Here is a 24,842-nt window from a genome sequence, read left to right as displayed (position 1 = left end):
ATTATATTTGAGCTTCTTCGAGGTAATTTTCTGCTCGGCATTTTTTTTTCAAAAATTTACCTCTAAATTTCAAGTTTTTTTTGAGTTGTCTGCAAAAAATGCACTGTGGTTTTGGCTCTAATTGGGTAGTACTCACTGGACTAATTGGTCAAATATGAATTTTTCATGTCACTTTCATGCTAATTTACTTATCTCAAAACAAAATATTATTTAAACTCTACTCATTCTCAAGTTATATTCTTACTATTATATTAAATCAATGTATCATTACTACGAATTGTTTTTTTTTGTACTATGATTTTGAAATCCTCCTTTTCCATTTCCGTTTATCTGTAATTCAATGGAAGTGATTTCAGAACTTAAGACAAAAGAATATTGGTTTTAATCATATATGTAATAATACTCTATGGACAATTGGTATGGGAAAAACTGTCCCTGCGTTACAGAGCCGACAATATTAATTTTCTCTCTCGTTCGAGACACTTTATCTATACTGCGCATGCTTGAGGAACCAGTTGAAACCTCGGAGGATAGAGAAAGCGTTTCAATTCTGTCTTCCTTAACGGAACTGCTTCCAGTTATAGAAACTGTCCAAATAGAAGTATTACATTTAAATGGTTTTAATACATAAATAAATTCCGATTGTTTACTGTATAGTTTTGTAAATTTTCCATTTTTGATTTTTATACGATGTCCAAATACAAAACATTTTCGCTAAAGGACAGTACTGTGATTTTAAAGGAAATCGTATCTAATAACCCTATGGTTAACCCTTACAACTACCACCACTTTATAAAAAAAACAAAATTTCAAGTTAGAAATTCCAGCTAAAGAGACTTAATTAAGAGTAACATCAAATAAAGTCGGATTAAATAAAATCGTCAATATTCCAATAATTCTCTATTTACTGTTAAATTATATTGTTTGGATTTATTTGAAATATTTCTTATCTCTTCACAATAGAAAAGATTTTAGATTCGTTCTGATATAGGACGAAGAAGGTACCTGCCTAACAGAAAAATAGAAAATAAAAGTTATTGCACTATATCTTAATATTATTTCAATGGTTTATCCCGTATTTGTTCTGCAAAAGTCACGAAGATTTATTACTCTTTTGTAATTATGAATATAGTTTAATATCTTTCTAGAAAATACCAGAAGCAACAAGAAGTTTTTATTTGGAATTTCCTCTCACAACTATTTGAATACTACAGGTATGAAGAATTGATTTATTATATGCCCATAAAGTGATTGACAATGAAAAAATGATAAAGATAAGCAAGTAGTTGTTTATACCGGACAGTTATCACTAATATTAGCAATTGAAAATAACTGTTTTATAAAAACTTCTTTTTTCTTTTTCTTCTTTCTAACATATTTGTAGGCTACTGCGTGTCCATTGTCAGCAAGCCTACCACGGAATACGAAGTCATCTTTTAGGTGGTCTTACGAGTGATCTTCTTTCTTCTCAGATGTTTATTCCACAATTAAACAACAAATTTTCTTTGTTGTTTAATTTCTTCATTCTGTATTTTATCGTGTAGAGTTTTGCATTGTATAATTTCAACAATCCTCATCGTATGTAGTGTCCTACTCGTATCTGGTATTGTTTCTGCTGCGTTTATAACGATCAGTCTTATAGAGTCGTTTTATAAATCTTAATTTTACTTCAGGTACTATTTCTTCAAAACTATATCTGACAGGTATCTCAAAATTTGAGCGGCTTTCATTGTTTGTTCTTTTACTTCGTCAATAAGGTTTCCATGACTAATTATTTCTGCTCGTATTAAAAATGATTCAATGGTTCGATAATTTTTCCAACTTATCATTATCATATAGGTTCTTTTGACGTCACTAGGTATTTGATCTTCTCGGTATTTGAAAGCATATTTAGTTGTTTTGCTTTAGTGTTGAAGGAGATTATCTTTAGTATCAGCAATAAGGACAGCATATTTAGCATAGTAAACGAAGTGGGGAAATATATTTCCCATTTTGAATCTCACTGTTTTGGGCAGCGTTTTTATCTTCTTCTTCTTCAAATACCATACACTTTGTAGGTGTTCTCTTGTCCAAAACTTCTAATCTATTATCTGAAGGCACCCCTCTTCTGCACGACGAATAATTGTTGCCGCACCCTGAATGCGACACCAGTCTCTTATATTCCGTAGCCAGGAATGTCGTTTACGCCCTGTTCCTCACCTTCCGTCGATCTTTCCCGTCAGTATGAGCTTGATAGTTGAATATCTCGGTCGTTGCAGGATGTATCCCAATTAAGATTCTTTTCGTTGTTTAATTACCGTGGTCAGTTCTCTCTCCATTCCCGCTATCCTTTATACTTCTTCATTCGTCATGTGCTCGGTCCATGGGATCCGTAGAAGTCTGCGCAACAGCCACATTTCCATTGCTTCTATTCTATTTAAGGACCTCACTTTCAGGCAGTTTTTATAATGAAATTAAATATGAAGGAGTGGGTCTCCTTGTTTGATTTCTTTGCTTACATTCACGTCTTCTGCTGTGCATGTCTCACTCGTATTTTTGTTTTTGCACAGGATATTAATACATTTTCTTTCAATATTTCTAAAACTTATTTAATCTTATTCTGTATAAAAACTAATATAGTAAATCGTTTTTATTAGATGGGTTGAATTGACCTTGAAAACACTCGTTCGATTTGTGATTTCGAACAATTTCTTGTGCTTTGAAAATTTTCGATCTACGGCTATGTTTTTATCGTATCTAACAGGTAGATAAGAAGATACTCACCTTACTAAAAATTCCTAAAGATACCGATACGGATTCAACGTCGAACAAAAAGAAAGATTAGAGTAATTCATAACAAAAATTGTAATAAGCTCGACCTCGGTCTCATAACCGTCTATTTTCATTCATCTATTGTTAGTATATTTTAGGATGGTGGCTTGTATATTTATAGGTGGCAATAACGTAAGGGTATTTATGTACTTTATAGGTATCCTTTCGAATTACTTTGTGACGGAAACCATATAAAAGTATACTAGTATGTTTCCATCAACTGTTATTCCATTGTAAAATGTTGATTGCCATGACGATCGTAGATACGAAGCTATTAAATTACAAATTAATAATAACATTTCAACTTATATCATATATTTTTGTTCGAATATGTATTTAATAAATGTTAATGCCCCATAATATAAATTAGAGCTTTAGAACCAATTCAGTAATATTTTTTGTTAATAGTTAATGTTAAACGTACTAACAAGAATGTAAAACATTACAATTGACGAACAATATTAACTGTAAAAGGACGAAAACAATGAATATTTTCATTTCGTCTAATAAGTGAATTTCGAATTTGAAACTGCATTATGGCGAAAAGCTGCAATTATTCTCAGTAATTCAAATGACCTCAGATATTTTAGATCCAATAGATAAGTGTGCAATCCAGATAACAGTAGTGTTCCCATGTAGGAGCCCCCAGACTTGAACGAAGAGGCTTAGCTTAGGCCAACGCTGGGAATCCCGGTCTCGGCAAACCAATAATGGCCCAAGCCTGGTTGAAGTCTGGGTAACTTAGCCCCGGCCATTCTATAGTCAGCCAAGCCTGGCTGAATTCTATCTAATCTTACCTCGACCATCCCATATTCACTCAAGCCTGGGTGAACTTTCGGTAACGCGACCTCGGCCATCCTATAGTCAGTCAGGCTTGGCAAAATTCTGAATAACTATATAAAATTTTGTGCTAATATCTTATCCATAATTGATATCTTAACATTAAAAGTAATAATTTTTTATGAATAAAATTCTTTTATGCATAAAAGACATTAAAAAATAGAATAATTAAAATAGTATCATTTATTTATATGTTTAATTAACTAATATTTCTATGTACATTAATTAGTAGAATGCATCAATAGAAATTTGTCATAAATCTATAATTTTATCAACAATATATTAAAAATCTATTTTTACAAGCACCAGCCTGGCCCACGGCTGCAGACCAGTCTTGGGTTTATCTAGACAACCAGGCCTGGTCCAGATACACAATATTTTTGGTCCAATATATAAGAAATATTGATGCTACGTTGCTACTTCTACTCAACCTCAACAAATTTAGCTAGTAAGGTAGTACTACATGTATCTGAATTAGAGCCTTAAATAAAACAATGAAAGTGGATGTTTGGTCAAATAATTACTAATGTTATTGCTCTTTTATTGATTGGAAGCCCACAAGCAAATGGTAATATGCTATTAGAAAAGTGCTGAAATAATTGAAATTTGGTTTTAGCTTCAAGGCACATCCTCACATTTAGATATAACAATTCAATATTACCCTAATGATGGTGCTTAAGATACATTTATGGAGAAAAGTTATGATTCATTGGAGAAGACAATCTTTAGAACTTTCACCTTTGGGATACTTTCGTTACGATTTTATAAATGGGATAATGATGTATATTTATAGAAAAATGTCAGGTGAATAGGAAAAGATAATGAAATTTCATATAAGCGTGTTTCAGAAGTGGATATATTTCAATGAAATATTTGTAGTTTTAACTGTTATTTTGTAAAGTTAATTAAAATTTGATATTCAGAAGATTCACTTAAGAAGAACTTTCTCGTTAGCATACATACGAAGTGATAAAATATTTTTTTTAACAGAAACACAGATAATGAGTTCTGATATCACTTTTGAACGCATTCATATTTAACTACAATAATCTAAATTGAATCCCCAAATTTTCACCTGTTAACACAAATAATAATATTCATGAATTCGGTCACATTATGATTATCGTATTGCCTTACTAACTAAGTAATTTTCAATTCTCTATATAACTAAATTTTCTCATCTGACCCTGTATCGTTTCTTCCGATCATTATATGTCCTATTATCAATATAATCACAATGGAATGCGTTCTTTTCATCTTAAACTCAACAAAATCTACCTCTGTAGATAATTTTCTTTTGAGAACCTCGTTATAAATCAGATACGTTGGTCAATAATCAATTGGATATGGTATCCGTTGTAAATGCGTTCCTACTCACGTCTATTGGCATCCCTGTCTCTTGTTGGATCACGACATTTTATTTTATGGTTGTAAAAATTCTTTATGATACATTGTGCTTTACTAAGTCTAAATTGTGGTTACTGAACAATGTCTGTGTTTTAGTAGTCCCATAATTAGGTTATTGTTATTCAGTTCTTTATCATCGACAATGCCTTTTATTATTTTGTAATATAATATAACATTTCTAGGTTGTAAAATACTGATGAATTTTCGAATTTCAGAAGCTCTAATGAGATCTTTAATGTTTCTTATATTTTCTACATAGCGTTCTTCTGCTATTTCATGTTTATGCTCATTAATTTTTTTTATATTAATTAATATTAATTAATTTCAACTTAGTGCCACAATTTTTTCTCGGTCAATTTCTGTTTGATAAAATAATATGAAGTAAAAAATATAGATGTGCATTCATACTTAGATTGGGATTTGAGTAGAACTCTTACGAATAGTATATTTCTTACTACATAATTTTCCAACAAACCGAGATTGGACTAAGAACTAACTATGAACGGCTTTAAGATTACTACATTCATCGAGTGAATGAATAAAATCCATTTTGTTTAAATTCTTATTAAAATAAATTGTAATCCAATTAGCAGTAATAGATTCATGAAGTTTGAAAACTTGCACCCAGGTATTACTATGTAACAGTAATGTTCACGTTTGTGTTATATATGAAATTAATACCAATTTTTTGTGCACGATTTGTAGCTATTTAAAATACAGAGTGAGTTTTAGGTATGGAACGCCTCAACTATCTCGGAAACGGCTTGTACGATTTGTATAAATTTTTGTGCACAAAGGTTTTGTACCAGCTGTTTCCAAGATAATTGAGGCGTTCCATACATAAAACTCACTCTGTACAATATATTAAAGGGGGGTACTTTACATCACTCGTCAAAAAGAATGATAGCCACCTGTGTGAATTTTTAAAGCTGTTACACATACTTTGCTAATTACTGGAGGTATAAATAATTTAATTATACCCCAAAACCAATTTTTTATCGAAATGTACTTAAAAAAAGAAATTGATAGTATATCCATAGCTGAATACAGTTCTATACACGCTTCGATAAAAGATGGTTGATGTCGGCTTGTGGGATCTCGTTCTTGGATTAACTGCGATGGTCTGATGAGGTGATGCAAATTGGATAGTCACTTTGCTTTGCTTTCCCATACATTGGATGGGATTTTAATATAGAGTTTCCACGTTGAAGTTTTAAATGTGGTGTCTTGAGGAAACGTGCATATTGGTGAAAAGAAAACTCTCATCTAGAAAAGGCACAAATGGTTTAGTAGGATATCTGTCATGCCTTAAATAAACACAAGAGGTGATCGTCTAGAGCAACTGCTTCTCAACTGATTATTGTAACAGTAAGTGTACATAATGTTCAACAGTATATCTAATAAAACGTCGTAGAGGGCAAAGAAAGAGAACAATTGTTCAAAATCGGTGATATAGTTCAAGCACAACAACAGGTCTATCTTCCTCTTTAAACCATTGTTTAGCAAACTATGTCACAGAGCTAATTGCTTGAAGTGCCTATCTTGACGTTGGGTGGTACACACAAACCAGGTTTTGTAATCAAAGTTCAGAGACTTAAATGGATCTGCATTCTGCCAGCATAACTAGTTGGCGAATTTGACACAGAACTGTACAGTTTCTCTTGATGATTCATAATAGTTGTGTTGTGCTCGTGTTTTTGTCATTTTGATTAATCAGCGTTAGTTGTTGTTCATTTTTCAAAATGACTTTCAATAAATGTTGTGTATAACATTACGAATCTATTAATGAATGCATTTGTTCCCATATCCTCATAAGGACATTTTAATAGATGGCCGCCGACCACAAACAATACTAAATTTTTGTTGACCTTCAAGTGATAGAATTTATTGAAATAAGGTTTAATTACTTACTAAGTTACATTTTAATTGGTTATTTTTGTATGCAATATTTTCATTAAAAATAGATATTTTCTTCAAATTTTATTTTCACATTATCGATAAATAATAACACGTACAAATTCATGTTCTATAAAAATGTTCTAAGAACATTTCCAAAACGTTCTAACAACACTTATAAAATAAAAATGGGCACCATTCTATAGAACTTTTCAGTTCTTCAAGCTGCTCTGTAAGGTTCGCAGGAAACAATTATAGAATTGTCGAATAAACGTTCTCACAGATATTAAAGAGTTTTTATAACACAGTTGCAAAACAATCTCGTAAATATTCTATAGCAGTTCTATAATGATGTCTTAGAATTCTGGTATAGAACAAATAAAGAACTCTTATAAATTATTCTTTAGCAGGGCATGATGTTCTATTTAGACAGCTTTGAAATCGTTTAATTGTATTTATTGAAAACAAAATGTTGTATCGCATTATAGAATGCTCTGCACATGTCAGAAATAATATGGATAGATCAAGAACCAAGACCTCATCAACCTACATAAGAGTGCTCACACCATTACGAATTGCTTGATTGGTTTTGTATAGAGTTTATAACGGAGCAGTAAATTTTAATGCGGGAAAACATTTATTGTGAAATATGTGGTACATAAATGGTAATTTTTTGACGCTCCCTCCGTTTTCAACATTTTAATTTATTGATATTTAGCAACCAACTTTATATACAAACAGTCAAAAAGTAAATATAATCGATATTATTGATATCACTTATCCATTTATAGTGTATTTATTTTTAAAGATATTTTTTTCTTTCTTCACAATATGGCGTCAGAAAGAAAGGCTCTATCTTTGTACCTCCAATATGGACTTCACTATTATGACATTTTTGTGTAATAATTGCAGCAATTATAGAGCAAATATAATAATAATAAAGGCCTTTATTAAATTAAAAATCAAATTACAGAATATAAATATAAAGCGTTTATTTGAGCAGTATGAGTTACCTTCAAATAAACTAAATCCAGCGCCATTAATAAAATTTAAATTTACCAGTTTTTTATTCTTCTCATTGAAGGTTGGCGATCACGTTTTTAAATGCGTCTCTGTCGCTCGCAAACAATTTTCCGACACTGAGATTTGTTCATTCTCTTATGTTACGCAGCCAGGATTTCTTCTTCCTGCCGATGCATTTCTTTCCATCTACTCTGCCCTGAATTACGTTCTGTAGCAGTAGGTATTTGTCGTTGCGTAAGATGTGTCCTATGTAAAATGTTTTTACTGTGTTAATAATTGTCAACAGCTTTTCTTTGCGACCAATGCGTCTTAGTACTTCGTCGTTGGCGATTCTGTCAGTCTAGGTATCTTCAGGATGCGTCTATAGAGCCACATCTCAAATGCCTCAAGTTTTTGATTTGATTTGAGCTTTCAAGGTCCAGGTTAGGTCCACACGTAACATTCCATGTTTCCTATTTTGACGTGGAGGTTGATTTCTTCGTCTGGATCCATTTGAGCGTTATGACTGAACCAAGATACTTGTATTTTTGCACACATTCTATTTGTTCTCCATTCAGTGTGAATAGGGTTAATATTAATATTTTGGATGTCATATTAATAAATTAATAGTTCAAGTTCAGATCACCAGTCGAGGTCAATTTGGTTAAAACAAATAATCGTGATCCATCTAAATATAAGTGATCTGTGGTGGTACATCTCGAATGATCAGTCTTCTCGTACAATAGCTCGACAGGCAAGGATAAACCAGATAAAAAATTATTTATGAAAACATGTTTGAAGATATCATAGCCTGCTCTAAACATGGCCATTAGGCTACCAAAATATCAAATCTAGAAATTATTCCTTCCGGATATATGACTTCTAGCCGTAAGTAAATGATTTTCCTAATTATGTTTTCCTTAAATTCATCACAACATTCTCCCATTAATTATACACATTACCTGTGAATTACTTTTGTAAGATGAAGCATCTAACTCAATTACTTACCTTGTAGATAAAAACTTATAGCTGGGTAAATATCTTCAAATAATTGAGTTCATCTGATTAGTTCATCGAATGATCAATTAACCATAACAAAAACAACTTAACTTGAAATAGACACAATTGGACTCTACTACTTTAATACTACGACTTTAATCTAATGCGGACGATTTGAAATACTTAGTAGATGACATTATTCATAATTTTATGATTTAATTTTGGAATTTAGAGTTTACCTTTCTTTGCTCATTGCCTCTTACCACCCCACCGTGTTTTTATTACCATCACATTCTGGTTAGAAGTCACAAACGCTTAGATTTATGGTTTTAAAACACTCCGTACATCACCGCGCTGTTTGCTTCATAAGTTGGGCTTATTCATTAGAACAATTTGTAACGATGGTTTCCTTTGTACCAAGCAACAACATCTAAGTATGTTTCTTTTTCAGGTTAGTTTTAAGCACATTTCACTGTGGTAATGCATGTCTGATTGTTTAAAAATTTTTTAGACAAATATTGTATTATTGACTTTAAATTATCATAAATGCATAAAATTAGATTTTCTTAGGAGTACACTGACATATTGCTGGGAATTTCAATATGCGACGTTAGTTGATCTTGTTTAAATCATTTGTGAATATGGAGCAGTAAGAAGTTACTTCAAAATTTGCTTCTTGTATCTATATTCATGACATATTTGTGATATAAATGTGTGTGGTATAAGATGTCTTCGTGGCCCGAGACATTAATTGAATGTGTCCTTTAGTCTATCGTGTATGTTGGATTGCTATTTTTTTATAAATTATATTAACATTATTTTCAATTAAATTTGTATCAGATTTTATCAGTACTATGTTTTGAAGTTAATTATAGTTGATTTACAAATTAATAATAGCATGATAATGTTTTTAGTTGGTCCTAAAACTAGGACTACTAGTTCATTCAAATTTTTGTACTCAATTTTCTAGTATTTTCATTGAACAAAATATATCATCAAACTCTATAATAATATTTATACGATTATAAATAATTTTTGTTAAGATTAATATTTCTGTTTGTATCGTCTCGTAATTGTAATGTGCAGAATTGTTGTGTGATAATAAGTTATAAAAAGAGATATTTATCAAATGAATGAATAAAACATTCTAATAGTATTGTTCAGATGATAGTTTCGAAGTGTTGAAATAATAAAATGATTTTTTAAGAGGCATAGGATTTGATTTTGGAAAAAAACACAAAAAATTGATGAAATTTTAATTTCTTGGAATCGATAGAACAATCAGTATAATTTAATGTTTGAATATGATTTCATACAAATGCTGGCCGCGGCACCGCTTTAGATAGCCCATGCGCAAGGTCCAATTTTGGCACATTCTCTCCAACATATCAGCCGGTATTTCACGTTTAAATGCTCCAATATTGGCTTTCAGTGCGTTAATCGTTGCTGGTTTATCCCTGTAGACACTAGCCTTAGCAAGGCCTCACAAGAAATAGTCTAAAGGCCTTAAATTATACGATCTAGGTCGCCCCAAACGTGAGATGAACTGTTCACCGAAAGCGGCTCTTAATTTGGCCATTGTTTCGCGCGTGACACCGTTTTGTTGAAACCACATGTCAGGCATATCCAATTCTTCCATTTTGGGCAGAAAAAAATCGTCAATGAACACACATTAGCGCTCGCCATTCATAGTAACTTCCCGGTCATCGTCGCTTTGGAAGAAGTACGGCCCGATGATGCCATCGGCCTATAATTCACATCAAACAGGGACTTTTTCGGGTTAGAGGTTTAATATCCAATAGCTTCCGAATAGTTCCCTTATTAGGCCGACAAACTGCCCATCAATTGGAAGAAGTGCGCGATGCACTATCTTAGCCGAGCTTCAATTTTGATAGTAAAATTCAATAATTTGCAAGCGTTGCTCGTTCATAAGTCGATTAATAATTAAATTATAGACCAAACTGAACAAGTTTGACAATGACACAAGACAGTGTTGCCAAAAAGATACCACCAAAAAAATCACACGTTTTAACCGGAGTTGAAGAAGCAGATATTCATAGACATTTGACTTCTTATGTGATGTTATACCTAAGAATGGGTCTGGCCATTGAGGAAGAAGCAATCATGGGCTATTAACTTCTTCTTCTGCGATGTTATACTTGTAGTTAAGAATTGGTCTTGCCACTGAGGAAAAACTATTTGTTGCGGAGCATGTTTTCATTTTGTGAGGAAATGGTAAACAATGTGGATCAAGTTAAACAGAAAAATACTGTGAACAATTTCATAGAGCCACTAACCAATGCAGCTTTAGTCTGGTTTAAAAGCCTCAATGTAAATACCATAGCCTTTGTGGACAGCCTCACACTCACAGAGGAGGTGTTCGATGGTTTTCTTTGGTTCCCTGCAGAAATGGTAGATCATCGGACAGTATCCAGTGAACGTACCACTAACTATTTTTCATCTTCCTTTAATGAAAGGACCTTTTGGGCGAGAGAGAATAAGACTGTCTGGGTCTCACTCCATGTTTCTGATCTCTTCTCATTTTTCGAATTTTTCATGACCATAACTTGACGGCGTTTTCTGTAACATAAGAAATGTATGGTCCTATGAAAGAAGTTTGCTGACCTTTCTTCACCTGATGCTCAGCTAGTTTATTGCCGACCAATCCAGTGTAACCAGGAGTTCAAAAATTGGGTTGATTCCCATCCTACTTCAACTCAATTTTATAAGAGTCAAGTGCTTGAAGGGTTACGCTATAAAGGATAAATATCTTTGCATTGCAGTAGTTGAGTTGTGCTCAATGAGCTACGCATTTACGAATAGCGTATGTTTCCGCCTGGAAAATAGCCCTGAGTTCTGGGTCCGTTGGGATAGCAAGCTTGGTTCTTGGGCCAGATATTCTTGTCCCTACTTGTCCATTTCCCTGTTTTGAGCCATCAGTGTAGAATACCAATGAACCTCGTGAAAACGAAACTTGTTCATTTGTTCATTGCTGTCGACTTGTTATTATGATGATCATAATAAGTCGCACAACAGATTTGTACATTCAATGCATCATTTTGGGTTTCAAGCCCCATATTCAGGCATTGGAATCAACCAAGAAAAGGGGTGATTAGTTGTGTGGAGTAGGCAGATTGAGACCACGGAATCGGATCACTTCTTACCAATGAGCGAATAACCACCTTATCCTCACCTTCTCTTGATAATGACTCCAAATCGGGAGCAGAAACGTTGAGAATTTTCAAAAGTCCAATGCGGTTTAACCCGTAAACCTAGTTCTTTTGTTTATATATATTGGAGAATACTGTATTACTGGAGCACCTAAAATGTCAACTAAATAGTGATCACGTTCTGTTTTTAGAATTACGGTTTGTCAATACTTATTGTGTTGGTAAATGATGAAGTATGATTTAAATAGCAAACCAAGAAATTTATTCACGAACCACTTTCTAACCAATATAAGAGGGTTGTAAGACAATCTCATTTGTTGATGAGTGGGAAAATAATTGTAGGTAAAATAATGAAAATATTTTATACGGATTCCACATGTTCTAGCAATGATATCTTAAACTAAGTAATTGACAAATTAGAAGATACCGACCATAGTAACATGTACTGTAAAAGGTTATAAGCATTATAATAAACAGTAATAAAAATGAAAGAATATTTTTCGTAAACTGGTGCGGGTGTATTGTTATAAGCACGTCTTAGCATGCAATCATTAGAGAGGTACAAAATGTTCTCAATATATAATACAGTTATGAACTGTAAATATATAATAATAAAAAAATTACTTCCATATTTATCCTAATATTAGGCAAATTTATAGTATTTCAGGTATTAATTTCGACGAAAAAATGTGGACAACTAATATTTGTTCTAGTTAAAATGTCGAATCAAATTTTTATACTATAAACAGGTTAATTGACAAAATTTTGAACATTATTAATAGTTATTTATGTAACAAGTGAGTAAAGTTATACTTTTTTCTCCGAGTAGGATGGTTTGCAATTCCTACGAGTGAAAAAAAATTACTTTACGAGTTTGGAATTTATAGAATTATATTCCTTTAAATACTGTTCCCTGGATTTTTCAGGGAGAAGATTCATAGTCGCTGCAGTTGCTAATTCAACATCTTCTGGTGTGCAGTTTCTTCACTATTACACTCCATCAATAATAATAATACTACACTCCTTTTAATTAGACACTAAACTGATTTTCTTGAAGGAATATCAAGAAATAAAAGTGTGATAGTTCATCGGAGAAAAGAATTGACATGAGAAAGAACGCGTTCGTAGCCCACTATTTTGATAAAACAATTTTATAATTGCGTTAGAAAATGACAAGTTCCGGCACTTTTTTCTAACGCAAAAGCGTGAAAAAATGAGCCGCTACGGTACTTTTTTCACGCTTTTTGACAGATTCAGAAATTACATTCTTTATGAATGCAAATGAATGGAAAAAATATTTTAACAAATGTAGAAAAAATAATTTTTATATCGTTATGACATTTAAAACCAAAAATTTTCGTTTTAAGCATACTTTCTGCTATAACGCTCATTACCAATATGTAGATACAGTGACGTCAATACATAGTAAGCTTGTAAATGTTAACGTAATTCTTCAATATTTCAATGGTTTTTGTGTTCTGAAATGTTTTTTGAAAGTTGTATATACTGCCTAGATGTTTTGAATGAATGAATGTCTGGTCGGTTAACGTAGACCCGACTTTTTAAATATCTCATAGAAAAAAAATGAATTTCCCTTAGCCCAGATAACTTTGTCGATTTTTTAGCACTCGTCTAAAAGTATTTAATTATCAAGATTACATAAAATTTAAAACATCTGTCTTAACTCTTGAAAATTAATGAAAAATTTGTTGCAAGCCAATGTCTGTTGTGATTGCGTGAGGGTTGTCTTCTGATGACAAAAAATATCTTACTTTGCATCATCGCTTATTCATCTACCAGAATAATTTGTGTGCTACTTTTTAAATATGTTTCGATATAAAACACATGTATGTATTTGTATTTTTTTCGAAAAAATAAATGTACGTACTATCAATTGCATAATGAAACTCTTACTGTGCAAACCATTTCAATATTTGGAATTAGGATTGAATACAGTTTGAGTCATTGTGTCTAGTTTCTTGACTCTGAATACTGAATACTTGGTTCACAATAATTAAAAAATTTTGAATTTTCCTTTTAATTGAAGAATGGTTAGGTTAGGTTAGGAGATTATGACTAAAATCGTGCGCTCGATGCATGCATTCGCAGAAGAGTTGCTGAAACAGAGGACAACAATGGTTGACGAGCAAGCGAGAATTATGCGAAATTTTCCAATACTGTAAGTAGTACCGTATTTCAATTTAGCCAAAGCATTTTTCTTCTAAATGTAATTCGGAACCAAATAGTAAGGTTTGTTCATCTGTCAAACTTAACACGATATAGGCACAGAATATGAAGGAGAATTAAAACCAGATATCATTATAATTTATATTTGATGAAAGGCAGTGTAGATGTAGTAGACTTTATCAAAAGTTTATTGTAGATGTCCTCATCGAATATTCCTCACTATTTTAGAGATAAGGAGAAATAACATTTCAAATCATATTCAAAACAAACACAGAGGATATACAGATCGTCGAATTTTCATTAAAAAATTGGTTCAATATCTAATTAGTTCTTTTCTATACCTGAAACACTAGGCAATGAAAAAGACGCCGGTTTTTGTGTATTTTGTGTATTTTAAGAATAAAAAAACGCAGGTCAAAAAAAAAACGTTTGCTTTAAAATGCCGCTATTTGTGATGAGCATGTTACATTGACCAAAAGAATAAAATTTCTCGTTACAAATAAATATGTCTTATTTTTCAATATCTAAGATAATAATTAATTTTGGAAGCTAATGCTGTTTTTCATCATATTGGCTTAATTTAAGAATACACTACAAGTCTCTTACAAGTCAACAAAACGTACAAATTTACAGACTACAGATTTCTCTATACGATTGAAGCTAATTTGAATATTGATATTAACGATTGTATCATACTCTCATTTCATCTGCATTTATGGAAAAAAAATTGCCTTAAAAGTAAAATCTATAAGTATAGTGACAGATTTTACGTTTCAAAACGTTAGTAGGACACAGATTACAAATTGTCTCAGCTCTTTTTAGCAACATTTTCTAGTTGGAAAATGTGAGCTTGAAGGACTTTTCTTTTGCACAAAATTCGACTATTCTCAAAATAAAAAAATGACAAATTACACATAAAATTGAGCTTACTGCTTCCAAACGTCATGTTGTCAATGCTTATTTAATATATTATAAAACAGAAGGGGCTATAAACTGAAAAACATTCCTCAGGTACGTATTTCTAAAACAATGAAATAAAACCAAATATTTGACACAGGACATATATCCGACACGACATTCCACTTAGTCTTCGGCCGAACTTGATAAATAAATATTTGTTAATCAATGGTGTGCTATCTGAACCGGATTAAGCCCAATAGCTCTTGTATAAATATTATGGAGATCTATTTTTAACCACTACCCAGAGTTTTGGAAGAAAATTTAAATAGTGATCGTTAATATTTGCGTTTTTATTCTGAAAGTGAGGAAACATATACATATATGTACATATATTCAATAAATGACTGGTCTTAGTCTTACAGAAAAAGCAAGAACAAGATTGAGCAGAGACTAAGACTAAAAATGCAAGACTGTTGCGGTTATTTTCATTTTTTTATTTCAAATATTATTCCTATGTTTGGGGAAACATTTTTGTGTCGAAATCCTTGAAACAGACTCAAATAGAGGTAGGTAATTTTTATAAATAGTTGATATACATGAAAATGAGAAATATGTCAAAGACCTAAGTAACGAAATTTAAAAATTCGTTTTGTGAAAATTCAAAGTATCTACTTTGTATAAATGATTGTTTTTTAGTGAATGGAACCTTTCAAATTAAAAGAAACATTATCTTATTGATTGCAGTAAACTGAATTTTCATATTCATGCGATAAAGTGAAGAAATAAGAATCTACATATACCATAAGTAACTGGTCTTAGTCTTACAGAAAAAGCAAGACCAAGATTGAGCAGTGCAAAACTTCTGCGAGACTAAGACTAAAAATGGAAGACTCTTGTGGTTATTTTCGTTATTTTTATTTAAAATATTATTCTTAATGTTTGGGTAAACACTTTTGGGTTAAGTGCGAGCACCGCCAGGTAGACTACTACCTGACACAGGTCCTAACAGGACATGGCGTCTTTCGATGTTATGCCAAACGGTTCAGAAAAGACACCACGGATAGATGTATATACTGTGCCGCCGTAGACACTGCCTTCTTCGTATGCTACAAGTGGAGAGAGGTCAGAATGCGAGCTCACTCCCGACAACATTGTAGAGAAGATGCTTGACAGCTCAGAGAACTAGAAATCGGTGCAAAACATGGCTAAGAGTATTCTCAGCAACAAGGAAAAAGATGAAAGACAAAGACAGCAGAGAGAAAGGAACCCGAACTCCTAATCCCAAGAGGGGAAGGGTGACGTAGGGTAAAAGGAAACCACTGATAGCCCGTCACTCATGAAGTATGTTCCAGGAACGATGCCATAAGTGACAAAAGGGGCCATAGACGACTAGAAGGACACTCCAACCGACTCGGACTCCGCAGAGGTGGTGAATGTTTCCCAGCAAATTGCTGAGGAAGTGTGACAAGTCGTTATTAAAAAAAAACACTTTTGTGTCGAAATACAGAGTAAAAATTTAGAACGTTTAGCAATCATTGATAAATGTAAACTGGCACTAAAGATGTTCGATAAAAATAAGAATGTAGTTTTGTGAACTTGAAAAGTATAAAGTCTTTTGTCTATTTTGGGGAGGGATGGGGACATTTTTATGCTAGTTATGGAGGTTCCAGGAATGACCTTAATATAGGAAAAATTTCTAAGGCAATGCTGGGGTTGTGGTGGATTATGGGAGGGTATTGTGGTAGTAGTAGCTGAAATAATTATTCCTTATCTTCGGTCATTTGACTGGCGAACGAGTTCACAAGGTTATGGGAAAATCGCAATAAATCCGCTACACCGACAGTCAATGAAATATACAGAAACAAATTGTTCAATGAAAATGTTGTATCCATTCTCTAGTTCAGTTCTATTGTAGTAATGAGTTAATAACATTCATTGTTGACCATTATGGAAGCAAAAAAATTATTTGTAAAAACTGTTGGTTTTATCTAATTATTAAATTTGTGTTTGTATCTATAAAATATAATAATGAGTTTAACAGTCACTCTTATCTTGTTCTCTTCACCAATGAGAAATTTACTTGAGCCCTACAAACACGCAATTACGCAAAATTTTTGAAAGTATAAGAAAAAGTGGCCGATAATATTTTCACATATTCAAAAAAACTCTTAAAAACATCCTATATAAAACAGTTTGTTTGCATCTGTTTCCATTTTGGCACTTCATATTTCTAGAAACTTTCCATAATATTAGTACCAACAATAGCTGATTTTCAATCCATTAATTATTTATTTATTTTGACCGCTGGAAAAATTATCTATTTTCAATTTTTTTTTTCGAAAATCTGCTTCAATTTTTTTTTTCGAAAATCTGCTCCTATAAAAATGTATCAAAAATGTGCAAGACTTGCAAAATCTTGGTGAAAAATTCCATTGCAAGACCAATATCACTTATATTGCACGATTTAGGTCAAAATTAACGCAATTGGAACTCATCAATTATTTTTTCTATTAATGATTTTCTATATTAAAATAAATAATCATTTATCATGATGACAATTTTTATTGTGCGCGAAAGTTATACGTTTATGTCCAATCTTGATTACTTACTAATTACGAGAAAAATCAAGTTTAAATCAAATATCAAAATATTTTAATGAAGACCTAAATTATGTCAAAAGGTCAAAAATATTTTATACAAAAAAATACTACATATCCACTGTTTAGTAATAGAATGGTCGGTACTGTCATATTACCAGTAAAATAAATGTGAAAAAAAAATATGAATTTGCATTATCGATTACTAATAAAAGAAATGCGTGAGAAGGACAAGTAACATAATAAACGCAGGGTTGGTGATAATCTTTTAAAATTTCTATAATAATATACCCCAATTAAAAAACTTATGAATATTAAATGTCATATTTATTAGAATGCATGGCTATAACAACAAAACAATACGATGATTGGATTGGATACATGGAAGTTATTGTCTAAATTCATCCAAGGTAGATTGATAGTATTGTAATAAATTTTTCGTGTCTATTTCATTTTCATTGAGTTAGCTGATCTACTTTGATATACAATCCAATTTCATAAACACAAGGCTTATGTTTTAGAATGTTCACAGATATATAAAATCTGATAATTCGAGCACATATTCCAATAAAATGAGTTAATACAGTAGTAAAATGGTAAAACACATGCGATGCTTCTTTGTAAGAGCATACAATTCTTTCTCTTTTCCCTTGTAGAATATACTTAATCTTAAGTTCCATGTTCTCAATTTTTTTCATCTTTGTTCCTCCTTGTTATCCGCTTGATATCCTTTCATCACTTTCAATTTTATCTTTATTGTATATCAATTTTATCTTAATTATCGTATAGAAATAGTAGAGGATATCCGAGCTGCTGATAGATAGTGAAAGAACATCGTCCTACTATTCTCTATCTCTCTACACCCTGAGTGGTTCATGCAGTCAAAATTTCGAGTGGTGGGAATGGTAAAGGAGGAAGATAACAAGTTTCGATTCTAATGGCAAATAGAGAGAGATAGGGAATTATAAACTGATATTTCTATTCTCTTTTCCTCTAGTATAATTCCGCTCTCTCTCTATTTTTAATATTAATTACATGATGATAATATTTGTGTGTAGACCATTCTCCAGCCGTGACTTACCTATTAGGTGTTGTCTCTTGTTATCATCTAAGTTGGGATTTCTGGAACCGTTGGTACTAAATACACTGTTTACACCATCAGTACATCACGATTAAACTGTATGACGCGCGTTTCGATAACCAAGTTATCGTCTTCAGAGACTAAAGGTGATCTCACTCTTGTGATCATAGTTTTTTATCTTTTAATGTTACTTCGAGTTTTTCCAAATTTATACAAATATATACGTACGTATGATTAAGTATTTTTCAGTTTTCAAGAGATCATCCAAAATCAGGATAAAAATCTGCGAATGAGTTTTACTCACCGCTAATATACGAGAAGTTTGCGTTTGTTTTCATAATGCCTAATATTCCCATCAGTATTTTTTAAAATATTATCCTGTATATTATAATTGTATATTACATTTCTCGATGGTACTTTGTATTTGATATTGTAACTTTCAACAAAACGATTCTCATAATTCTTTCTTGAACGCCACTGAGTTGGTCAGCTGTTCAAAAGCGACCGTGGGTTTCTTCATCAAAAAACGATGAAACGAAGACTACAGATAACCCTAAAAGCCTAAATGAAAAAGTTAATTAATTGTTAGATACAGATAATTGGTAACGGATACCACCTTTCCGAAAAGAAGTCTATAATATTGTCCTACCTACAAAACAAAAGCTAATTTGGATTATATTATTAGCTTTTGGTTATTTTGAAAAAGAATAAAACTTAATTCATTAGTATTTAGTAACATTAGATATAAGTTTTTAAAAACTATAAAAAATCACGAACACAACAACTTAAAGATAGGGTGTAGATGAAGATTCCAATTATTGGAATTTCTGTTTCAAAAACAAGTAATACTTCATTGCACCTTATTTAGTTTATTTTGTAATGGTTTGTGGTATTGAGAGACTTTTCCAATAAAATAACTAGTTGTGATATTCTGTGCCCTAGAAATATTTGGTTTGGTTATACTAAATGATTATCTTGAGATCTTTACTTGTATTGGAACCAATGTAATCTATAATTACTTGTTCTAAAAACTAGTTTCTATCAAAATAAGACTTCTTTTATTATGATTGACAACAAAGAGAAAATATGAATGAACTTTCTTTATACTTGGACCCATCTATTCTGATCTATCGAAAATTCAAAATGGCTTTCAGTTTCTTAAATAGACATTCGGCCCAGTTTTAATAAGGAAAACAAAATATGTTAGAAAACCAGCAGCTTTTGGTTTCAATTATACCATTCTTCATACTTTCTACAGAGCACACCCTTTGTGGGCTTATACCTGCTCCTTCTAAAGTATGGTCAAGTTGCCTCACCCCTCAGATTACTTTTCGAAAATTTGATCAAAGTATAATCTTGCACAAATACACACTAAATCAACTGACCATTCCGCATGAGTTAATATAGGTATGGGGGCCTCAAGATTATCTCACTTTTTTTTTATGAGCGGTATTTTGTATAACCAATTTCAAATATGGCACAAGTACCAGAGACACCCAGAAAAGTTCTTGACTAAATCAGATGTTATTTTTAAAGAATAAACCATTTGAAAACAACAATCTTAAATTCTGGAAACTAGATAATTTGCTTGTATTGAATTGAACAAATATTGAATAAAAAGTAATACTATTGATTCCGTTACGTAGGATCAGATATTATCATTATTATGTCGATTTCTTGAGCCTCTTTTCGCCTAGCATTTCACAAATTCTAGCATAATCAAACTAAAGGATAATTATTCTATCTTCTAATTTTTCCTCAACGGTACTATGTACTTTATGAAACATTTTTGAGTATGGTCTTTCTATAATTTTGCCTTCATTTATTATAACGAACATTAGCAGTGCTATTCCAAAAAAGTATACCTATTATACATGCAGCCATCGCAGATAATATCTGCCAAAAAGCGCTGCTATGAGTCGACTAATGCTTCGTGCTACAGTAGATGACGTTTAATACAGAGCACTAGCTTTCAGTATTGAGGATAACTTCAAGGTTTGCAAACGCTAATTCATTGCCTATGTTTTCTCCTGTTTCTTCTGCATTTTTTCGGATCTTCTGTTTCACTACTTTTAGAAGTATTTCATAATACAAGGTACTAGCTTCCAGAATTTGGGATAGGCCTGCAAAAGCATTTTGCGTATTTCCTATAATTGCTTTATTTTTTCTGTTCTTTAAGCTCTTTTTTTGAACTTTTCGCTTCATTTCTTTTGTTAATATATTGTAAATAACTAGCATTTAACGTTGGTATAGCTTCAAGGCTTACAAATCCATACATTATGTATGTTACTAGCCCTCCTATAATTGCTTTCTTTTTTTTTGCTTCTTCTGGTCTCCTTTTTTTCACCTTCAGCTGTACCAACTGTTTAAAGTGTTCTTGAATATAATAAGGAGCTGCAGTATAGTAAATGCTTTTCTCCCCTCGCTTTAACACATTTCCTGATCGTTTTTTTTTCTCGTAAATAATTCCTATAATTTTTTTTAGTAGTAGATATATATTCCGCAATATACCATTCAAAGAACATCGTACACAGCGGCATTCTTAAATACAATTAGATAGAAAATACACAGATTAATGCTAAACAGAAGTCCTTCTTGGTAACTGGGTTAATATTATATCTTCAGGATATGTAGTACATCAAATTTAACGACAATGCAGAGGTAGTTTAAGTAATTTTTGCATCTACAATTGCGAAATATTTTTACTTTTCGTAACTAGTAAACTTTTTAAAACATCATTACATTAAGTTACTTGTTATCGTATTGTCAATCTTGGCAAACGTAACTTATTCATGGAATAGATGATTTGGCAAATCATAAATATCAGTCATTTTTTGGGTAATAATAAATTTCTAAAAATGGGATAAGAAGATAAACCATACGTTTATTTTCAATTGAAAATCAGTGTTATTTGTATTTACGGAACTTAAAATTAATTTGGGATGGGAATTCCTAACACTTCTGCTGATCTGCCAACCATATTATCTCATCATCAGAATTATCTCATTTAAATTTTTTGAACCATAATATGGAAGCACTTTCTTGATACCAATCTTCACGTACTTTTCTTTTAGAAATATTTTTTTTTTTCAAATTAGTGCAATATGGGGAAAGTTCTATTATCGACCCTCACAATAATAAACGTTCTACTGTTGTTTTATGAACTTACCACCAATCGGCATCCGTATGTTGAAGAAAAATCGTCCATAGAACGACGGAAGCAACAAACCCGCTGCCGGGACGCTGCATACCGCGGCTTTCACCACCACCAAAAACCGAACGAGACGCACTCTCGGACTTAAACAGTAAGTACTTTCTTGCACCGAAACTAGCTCGGAACTGACCGCGAATGCACCGCGAACGCATCACTGGTAGTGAGGGCGGACGCAAAAGCGACGTCGCGGCGTACGATTGGACGTCGTCCAATCACGACCCGCCTTTTCGAGATGCACGATAGAAAGCACGTGCAACTTTTGATAATAAACACAATAATAAGAATAATAGTGCGAGCAGTATATAAACGTAAATGTAGATTAACCTGTGAATCTGTTGAAATCGTAAATTAAACCGTTAGACACGTTTATTGGTAGCTATCATATACTTTAGGTAAACATTTTAAATGGTTATCAATTTTATCTGATTTTTAGAGTGCTCTATGTATAATATGAAAATATAGATACCATATTTTTATAAATAGAAGACCATTTCTGTCAATTAAAACATATATCTTTAATAATTATTTCGAGCTGCTCTAAACTAAAAGAAAGTAAAAAAGAAAAATAATTTTTGACTTAAGAATTTGGGAAAATTTTCAAAGATACACGTGAAGAATGAAAAATGCCGAGAAACTAGGAAAATATTCCATAAAACCAATATGGACCAGACGCAAAATAATAAATATAGAATCTAGTACAAACAGGCTATAACATATATACATGAATTTTGGAAAAAAGATTAACGAGAATGTGTTGAATATAGATAGGAAGAACAGACCAAGAGGACAAACTAATGATAATATATCTATAGTAAGAAAGCTAATTTAAACAGAATTAGAAAAGGAGGAAAATTGTTTTTTATATAAAATGCAAAAACAAGAGGGTCAACACTTTTACACTCGAGTAATTCGAGTTATGCCTGCCGTGTGGAGTTATTGATCTTGAACTTCTCTAAGTTGTAGTGGTCAGGAAAGATGTGATTTCGTAGCTGATTCTATTGGCTTGCACTTCTCCAAAGAAATAAGTCCCGATAAATTGAACTGCTGGGCTACTGCGGGCGAAGCTCGGTGTTCGTAAGCCACGTCTGCCTATCGAGTAGATCTTGCAAGAACTTTTCTAGGTGGGATTATTTTGGACAGCTCGGGAGAGCATTTTCCGTGGTAGTATTGTAAAACGAGTCGGGTCGGCGACCTATCTTCTATGCTCTAAGTTTCTAATCAACTCTGAGTCGCCTATAAGTCGAACTGTTTTCTTCTGTATTAAGTCGAGCATCTTCAGGGTATGCTTTGGAGCCGAACTCCAAATGTGCTAACAATATTCCAAAGATGGATGAATCTGGGCCTTGAAGAGGAGTAGAAGTTGTTGCGGAGTATATAGCTTTTTGGGTTTATAGAGGGCTCCAAGTTTTTGTAAAACTGCCTTGGCAGAATCGGTCGCGTGACTATGCCAGGACACATTACTTACAACCTCATCACCCAATAAGCGAATTTGCGGTGATGATAATATTTTATGTCAAGACACGACCAAATCCTGAGCCGCAGTCCCAGCCTTCTTTGTAAAAATAGCAGTTTGGGTTTTCGTTGCATTAAACTCAATCAGATTGTTTCCACCCCGTTTCAGAAAGTTTTTTTAATCGGTATTGATGGTCGTGATCTGCTGCTGTTTGTGGATTTGGGTGTTAGCCGAGTTTATTGGGGCGGTTGATTCGAACGACGACACCACTAAGCTATCGGCGGCGAAGGTATAGATCGGGTTTGCTGTTTGGAGTGCAGACTTCAACAAAATAGAAATAATATGAATATGGAGCAGAGCCGGATTAAGATTTATAAGGCCTGGGGCTAAAATAATGACGGGGCCCCCTTAAGGAATTCGAAAACCCGGAAAAATTCACAAAATAATATCAATACGTTAGATTTGTGGTATCAACACATCAAAAAATACAGAATGATTTTCAAATGATGGGGCCCTCTTGGACCTGGGGCCCGGGGCTATAGCCCCCCCCCCAAGCCCCTAGCTTAATCCGGCCCTGATATGGAGGTGTCTGAATGGGATTGGAGTACATAGGGTTTGAATGGATCTGTTAGAAGCACATATGGGGACGGAATACAAAAATAAGGAATTAAATCAGAACATCATAATGAAGAGAAGGATAAACATTGATGAGATAACGAAACGAATAAAAGACAAAAAGTTAAATGCCGGTTAGTGGTTACACAACATTGAAACCGGTGAAATATATTATCTGCTATATGTAGACGATGTGGTATTAATTTCAAATAGTCGGAAATAAGATGCAGGAGGTAGAGAACATGGAAATGAAATGAAAAGTCAGTATCCATGAAATCAAAGTGATATTGTGAATTATGAATTACAGGATCAAAATAAAAAACGAGACAGTGGAAAGATTAGTGATAAATATCTAGAAATTATATTGACAGCAGACGAATATTGGTATGCACTATATTATATATTGAAGAGTAGAAGATAACCTCAATATTTAGAAACAAATATCTTTAACCAATACAAAATCCCTTTCATTTCATATGACTATCAAAACTGGACATTACATCGATACATAAGATAAAATAATCAGATCCTTGGAAAGATAAAAAATATCTAATATCAAACTGACAGGCAGGAATTGAAATTGAAAGGTGAAAGAGTTAAAGTATGAAGTCGAAAGATAAACGTCAAGACAAAAGGACAACCAATGGAAGACCGTGGAACTAAGAGAGAA

At 32.5% G+C, this 24,842-nt stretch overlaps 1 protein-coding gene across 1 annotated transcript in view; it reads right to left on the bottom strand.

Moving 5' to 3' along the window:
• LOC130891629 (protein Wnt-1-like) overlaps window positions 1-22,225 on the bottom strand; it is a 157,842-nt gene extending 135,617 nt beyond the window's left edge. Inside the window, exon 1 of the mRNA XM_057796471.1 lies at window positions 22,060-22,225. Within this exon, the coding sequence (XP_057652454.1) occupies window positions 22,060-22,139 (80 nt within the window). The 5' untranslated portion in view covers window positions 22,140-22,225. The remainder of the gene's footprint in view (window positions 1-22,059) is intronic.
• Window positions 22,226-24,842: the final 2,617 nt, after the last annotated feature.

Source organism: Diorhabda carinulata, chromosome 3 (assembly GCF_026250575.1).
Source record: "Diorhabda carinulata isolate Delta chromosome 3, icDioCari1.1, whole genome shotgun sequence".
NCBI lineage: Eukaryota > Metazoa > Arthropoda > Insecta > Coleoptera > Chrysomelidae > Diorhabda > Diorhabda carinulata.
Note: the sequence above shows the minus strand (reverse complement) of the source record. Positions and strands in the feature narration are given on the sequence as shown.